General features: G+C 47.1%; 1 protein-coding gene across 1 annotated transcript; it reads left to right on the plus strand.

The window, feature by feature from the left end:
* Nucleotides 1-232: 232 nt before the first annotated feature.
* On the plus strand, nucleotides 233-6,864 carry LOC117884462 (zona pellucida sperm-binding protein 3-like). Its single transcript, XM_034784880.1, has 9 exons — nucleotides 233-646; nucleotides 2,784-2,902; nucleotides 2,992-3,095; nucleotides 3,176-3,353; nucleotides 3,431-3,551; nucleotides 3,678-3,769; nucleotides 3,858-4,000; nucleotides 4,166-4,291; nucleotides 6,731-6,864. The coding sequence occupies exons 1-9, from the start codon at nucleotides 233-235 to the stop codon at nucleotides 6,862-6,864; spliced, it is 1,431 nt and encodes a 476-aa protein (XP_034640771.1).
* The last annotated feature ends 292 nt before the right edge of the window (nucleotides 6,865-7,156 follow it).

A 7,156-nucleotide genomic window follows, 5' to 3' on the forward strand; every position in this document is an offset into this window, starting at 1 on the left:
TCTCCCAAAATACAACTGATGAACTGACCAACAGGTGGCACTAATTCCCATAGTTCTTCCCACTTCCCTGCTCCAGGGTGTGGGCAGTGGGTGTGATTGGGCTCCAGCTGTCTGCAGTCTAGGGGAGGGTGTTAATTACCTGGGGCAACTGTGAGCTGGCTTTAGGTGCAGGGTATAAAAGGCCCCAGAGCTAGTGTTTCATTTCATGCTGGGTTTGCTGCAGGCAGGCAGGATGGGGTACAGAAGTGGCCTGGGCTTTGCTGTTCTGTGCTGGGCGGTCAGTGGGGTGACCTGTTATAATCCCTGGGATTTCTCTAGGAGAGACTCAGCCATCTGGAGACCCAACCTCAGGGTTGAGACCCCTCAAAGACAACCCCATGTACCTTCTCTTGCCCAGCCCTACCCCTGGGCTCGGGTTGATGCTTCCCAGCTCCGGGCTGTGTCCCCGCTGCAGCCTGTCACAGTGCAGTGTGAGGAGGCTCGGATGGTGATCACTGTGCACAGGGATCTGTTTGGGACAGGGCGACTGATCAAAGCTGCTGACCTGAGCCTTGGCCTGGCTGCCTGCCGGTACACGTCCCTTAATGCTGCAGAGAACACAGTGACCTTTGAAGCTGGGCTCCATGAATGTGGCAGCACCTTGCAGGTAAGGCAGCTTCATACAAGCTAGAGCACCTGTGAGTAAGGTGAGCCTCATACCCTGTCCCATCTGTGCTTTGTTAGGTGGGATAAATGGGGAGTAAAGGCAATCTTGGGGTAAAGGCACCAAAGGGTGGGATTAACTCTGGTCCTCCTTTGTGGATGCTGCATCATAATCCCTAATGTCACCTGTCCCACAACAATCCTGAGCTGTGCTTTTAAAGCAGTGCCCAAAAATAGGGTGGGGAGGGATGCTTGGTAGCACAATGTGACTTCCCCTCTGGACACAGGCTATAAATTTTGCTTAGGCTGGAGTAGGCCTGGTCCTGTGAGACACCAGAAAACCCAAGCAAATGCACTGATAGGTTGTGATCCCTGGTGCCCCATAAGGAACAGGGGTAAGTGAATGACTCCTCCATGCCTGGCCAGGTCTGAGTTGGAGAGCAGGAACCTGGCACATGTCACTCTATTAGCTTGAGGTTTCCTTGTCTAACACTTCACTCACAATAGTGACCTTCTAGAGGGATTGATCTAGTGTGTGTCTAAATTCAAAGAAGTTCTTACTTGGCATTGGCATCTTGAGGGGTCAAACAGCACTGAAGACACCGCAACTTGGCTTTTTAACTTGCATTAGCAGCTCAGCTAAAATTTGTAGAGGAGCCTGGGGTTGAATCTGAGCTGCAACCTGGATTAAAATCAGATGTGCCAGATCTTCTCTGCTATTTGAACCCCAGTTAGCTCACCCGAGTTAAGAACACTGCTTTTATTTGTAGTTTTAGCTGTACCTTTAGAGAAGTACATGGCGGTGTGGACAGGAGCACCTGGATCTCACCTAACTTTCTGCCACATCTCTGATGCCCAGTGCTGTGGGAGGCTGTAGGCCAGTGTAGTATTGGCTAGGAAACCTAAGTCTCTGGGTCATCTCTTGAGGTACCACCATGTTGATCCGCTTTCCCTGTTTGCAATTGTCGTGGTCAAAGACACCCATGCATTGATTTTAGTTTACAGACTCAAGCCTGAGGCCAGTTTATTGACATGCATACCAGTGCACTGGGGTGCAGTCCGAAGACTGACGCACCTAGGACCGCTTGCAGGTGGCTTTTATTTCATTAAACTGCAAGCAAAGGACAAACAATACGTCATGAGTTAAGAAATTGGGGTTGGGGTCAGTCCCCCCTTTCCTGGCACCTTCCTTATTTTCCAAGAATTGGGTGTCTTATTTGGGTATAGGGGCGCTTGGTGGTTTTTTCCCCCAGGGGTGGTACTTGGCACCAGTTTAGTGGTATTTTTCATCCGGGTACATATTTTCTGGGGTGTTATGGGTACAAGGGGGTTAACCTAGGACGTTCAAAGAGGATACATGATTGGCTAATTTTGCAGATAGCTGGAATTACAGGAGAAATTGGCATTTGCAAAAGCAATTTCTTCATACAAGCAGTTATTATATTTTATAAACTTGCGGTTATTAGGTTGCTGAGGCCTTTACCACTGTTACTTTCTCCCTCCTCTGGTCATGACCCTTGACCAAGTTTGGCAGGGAATTGTACAGCTTAGTCCTGTACTGAGCCTCTGTCAGAGGGTCTGAATTTGGACCTTCGGTGTTACTCAGGTTATTAAAAGGAAGGCCCCCCAGTTCTATTTTCCCACACAATGCTAAGAGATGGTTGCAACCAACTGTTGGACCTTCCCCACCCCTCCCCCCAACATTTTCCCAATATGTGACTCTCTATGGGAGAGTCCCTATAACAATAGGCCAGGACAGCTGGATTAATCCTTGCTCAGGGAAAGATGGCTGACGGCATAAGGAAGTGCCCAGTAGGAGCTAGATTCTTGCAACTTCTGAAGTGAATTAATCTTCACTGTAGGAGAAAAGATGATTACCTGTAGGAAAGACAGTGCTAGAAGCAGATGCTGCAATGACCAGAGATGTGTAGAACCAGGGCCTATGGTACCCATCCGTATTGACCTGGCTGGCATTCTATGGAATGAGCTCTAAAAACAATGTTTCTATTACCTTACAACCATGGTTGTACATGTATTGAAAGACTTTTCCATTAATAGGAAATGTCTCTCTTGGTCTTGCTGAACCTAGTGGTTTTGAATGTCTGTATGCTGCTAACCCTTCCATGTCTGATTCTTCCCAGATGACCTCAGACTCCCTAGTTTACAGCACAAGCCTGAACTATAACCCCACCCCTGCCAGCAACCCAGTGATCCTGAGAACCAATCCGGCTGTGATTCCCATTGAGTGTCACTATCCCAGGTGAGTGTCTGAAATACTTGGATCCCTCCCTCCCATTCAGTTCTTGTTGTTGGATCTGGCTCAGTGACTGAGGTTTGCTCTTCTCACAGGAAGGACAATGTGAGCAGTAAAGCCATCAAGCCAACGTGGGTTCCCTTCAGCTCTACCCTGTCTGCTGAGGAGAGGCTGGGTTTCTCCCTGCGCCTGATGAATGGTAGGTGGGTGAGAGGAGACTTCAGGGGAGCCCTGCCCTGCTTGCCGGTCTGTCCTGCTCACTGTGAGCTTGCCTTCCAGATGACTGGAGTGCTGAGAGACCCTCCAATGGATTCCAGCTGGGGGAGGTCATGCATATACAAGCTGATGTCAGCACTAGGAACCATGTGGCTCTGAGGCTCTTTGTGGACAGCTGTGTGGCCACCCTGACCCCAGACAGGGACTCCTCTCCCCGCTATGCTGTCATTGACTTCAATGGGTAAGAGCTGGGAGCCCTTTCTAGTCTAAAACAAGACCGATCAGGGACTCTCACTGACCCTTGGTTCTTGTGTCTAGCTGCCTGGTGGATGGGAGATCAGATGACACCACCTCAGCCTTCATATCCCCCAGACCCAGGCAGGACACGCTGCAGTTCATGGTGGATGTGTTCAGGTTTGCAGGAGATGCTAGGAACTTGGTGAGCTCCCAGATTTCTGTTCCAAGTTGGTGGTTTTTTTTTTCTCCCCCCACTCCCCTCCCCAGGCTAAGCAGGTGTTGGTGTCCCCTGGGATGGTCCTAACCCTTCTTCCCACTTCCCCTCCAGATCTACATCACCTGCCATCTGAAAGTCACTGCAGCTGAGCAAGCCCCAGATCCCTTGAACAAGGCTTGTTCCTTCTACAAAGCAGGCAACATGTGAGTAGACTAGAACCCCACCAGGGGAGTGATAGGCAGCCTAGAACAAAACACTTCACTGTAGATGATTATTCCTGTTCTGTTGCAGCTGGTCTCCAGTGGAAGGCACCAGAGACATCTGCAGGTGCTGTGAGACTGGGAACTGTGGGCTGGCTGGACAGTCTGGGAGAGTCAGACCTCTGGACAGATGGCCAGGGAGGCGCTTCCAGAGAGATGTGGCCTCCAGGCATGGTAGGATCTATATAATTGGAGTTAATAGGTTGCTATGTGGGGTGTTTAGGTTTTTCCCAATAAAAAGGGGGGTCTGCTAGCTGAGCTGAAGGTCCATGGGTTGTCTTTATCCACATTGTGAGAATGAAAAGCCACACAGATGCAATTTCTCTTCCCTCAATACAGGTGACTCCTTAGTGAGGGAAGCTGAGGCTGATGTTGTGGTAGGACCCCTATTCATCACTTATGCCTATCGGGGATCCAGGAATCTTGTGGAAGAACAAATGGAAGTAGGGAAGGCAGCATCTCCAGGTACCTAACTTGTACAGCAATAGTTTATGCACCTTCAGGGTATTGGGCCTGTTGTAAAAGGTGAAAACTCCCTCCAACCACAAGGCTCAGCCCTGCAACCCACCTCTTCAAGGGAACACCAAGTAAACAGCTTTGCCAGGACAAACCTATGGGCCTGCCAAACCAGTGGGGAGGACAGGAAAGGAGCTAACTAGAATCCAGGGGTGTTCTCCACCCTCCACTCCTGACTCCACCCCCAGCTGGGTTGAAGCACTAAATTGGTCAGGACCAATTTATAATCTGGGTGGCTTGTAGGAGACAGATATTTCCTGCTAAACTCCAGGAAGTTATGACCCCCACATAACCAATACAGTGACCTTAACAGAGGGCTAGAATTAGAAGGGAACATGTTAATCCTATGACCCTATTGTAATTTTACAAGGTGGGAATCTGATCCATGTCTTGGATGTCAATACACAAATCCAAGGAGTATGGGGAATAAACAGAACTGGTGGCATAAGTACATAAACTAAACCATGATTTAATTGTCAGACTTGATGGGATAAATATCATGACTGGAACATAGCTATAGATGGATACAGCTCTTTCAGGAAGGACAGGATTAAAAAAAGGAGACATTGTCCATTCTTGATGTACATGTCTCCTAAGATCCAGAAGGTGATTAGGCAGAGACTTTAAACTGATCTGCCTCAAGATCATATCATGGGGCTGGGGGGGGGGGGTCTATTGTAGACACCTAAATCAGAAAGAGGTGGATGAGGCATTTCTAGGACATATAGAAATATCAAAACATAAGACCTGGTGATAATGGGGGGCGGGGACTATTCTAAAATGTATTGGACTACCCAAACAGCAAAACCTAATTCTCCCAACACGTTCTTAGAATGTAGTGGGGACAACTCTTCAGTTTCGAGAAGTAACTGGGGGAGAGCCATCTGAAACTTCATCCTGACCAACAGGGAGGCATTCGTAACCAATCAGAAGGTGGAAGGCAATTGGGGTGGAAGTGATCATGCAATGATCTTTTGCAAGCATAAGACAAGAGCAGTAACATCAAGACAATGGACTTCAAAAAAGCAGACTTTAATAGATGGGTAGGGAAAGGTCCCAAGGGAAGAAAACTTAAGGGGAAAAGTAATTCAGGTGAGCTAGCAATTTATCAAGGAGGAATATTACAAGCACAACTGCAAACTATCCCAATTTAAAGGAAAGATAGAGTAAGGCCAAGATGGCTCCATCAAGAGCTCTTCAATTACCTGAATTAAAAATGCTGAGTACAAAAGAATAGCATAAGCATGTAGGGACAAAATCAGACTGTCACAAAATGAGTTACACCTACCAAGGGACATAAAAGGCAATGAGCAATTCTGCAAATACACTAGGAGTAAGACTAAGGAAAGGACCTACCCTTTTCTTAGTGGGGTGGAGATCTAATAATGGATGACATCAAGAAGGCTGAGGTGTCTAGTGCCTATTTTGCTTCAGTCACCATTTAAAATGGGTAACAGTGACCAGATACTCAACACCACTATTAAGGTGGAAGGAACACAAGACAAAGTAGCTAAAGAACAGAAGAGAGAATTTAGATGTATTCCAGTTGGGAGTAGATCATCCTAAGGAACTAGCTGAAGCAATCTCTGAACTCTGTGATGATCTCCTGGGAACACAGAGGATGAGTGAGGTCCCAGAGGACTAGAGAGGTGCAAATGTAGTACCTAGCTTTTAAAAAGGGGAACAGAAGGCCTGGGAAATCAGACCAGTCAGTCTCACTTTGTTACTTGGAAAGGTATCGAACAATCAGTTTGTAAGCACCTAGAAGACAATAGGGTTATAGGGAGTAGGCAGCACAAATGTATCAAGAACAAATCATGTCAAACCAATAACAGTCAAAAAAGGAAATTACTGGCCTAGTGGTGCTAGAGGTGGGGGAAGCAGACATGTTGGGAGTGGATACACTTTTTAGTAATCCTTTGACAGGTCCAATGAGTCTTGTAAGTAAACTAAGGAAGTGCATGTAGATGAAACTGCTATAACTGGGTTCACAACTGGTTGAAAGATGGTACTCAGTAATTATCTATGGTCTGTTGTGAGGCTGAGGGTGTATTTAGGGGGTCAGTCCCTGGGTCTGGTACTAGTCAATATCCTCATTCTCCCTTTAGATGAGGGGTGAGTGTATTAAATTTGTGGCTGACACCTTGAAACTCCTCTCAGCTTGCACTCTGGAGGACAGGATAAGAATTCAAAATTGACTGGAGAACTCAAGATGAAGGTCAAAGAAGTGCTAAGCACAACACTTAAGAAGGAAAAATCAAATGCCTGACTACAAAAGAAGGAATAACTAACGCTTGCTTATGTATGATGCAAACACCCACCAATATTGACTTCACTAAAGCTGGAAAAACATCTAGTTCCCATTCTAACCACAGATCTTTCCTACAGGCATGGAAGAGACTCCTGGGCTGGTGTTTGGGCTGAGCTTGGTGGCTGCTGCTATTGGTTTGGCCTCCATGACTCTGACCATCTGCTTCATCTACAAAAACCACAGCCGTGCAATGGCTGGTGCTATCATGTGACTTGTACCTTGTCATATAAAATAAACCCATAAATGGACTTGAGTCTGGTCAGTACTGATTTCTTAATGGGTGAGTGATGCTGTCTATTCTGTGGGGGTAACTCAACCAGCTGGTCCTCTCATGAACTGAGACTGCAGTGCTTGTGAATAGTCAGTGGGGGTTGAGTGCAGCATTAGCCTCTCCTGGCAATGGAGTTGAAGGACATAAAGACACACCGTGTAGAGGTCAAGCATAGGAGTTTATTGCACACAGTGCTGATGGAGTGTCACCTTGCTTATTAGGCTCAGACACT

The sequence above is a fragment of the Trachemys scripta genome, chromosome 10, assembly GCF_013100865.1.
Source record: "Trachemys scripta elegans isolate TJP31775 chromosome 10, CAS_Tse_1.0, whole genome shotgun sequence".
Lineage (NCBI taxonomy): Eukaryota > Metazoa > Chordata > Testudines > Emydidae > Trachemys > Trachemys scripta.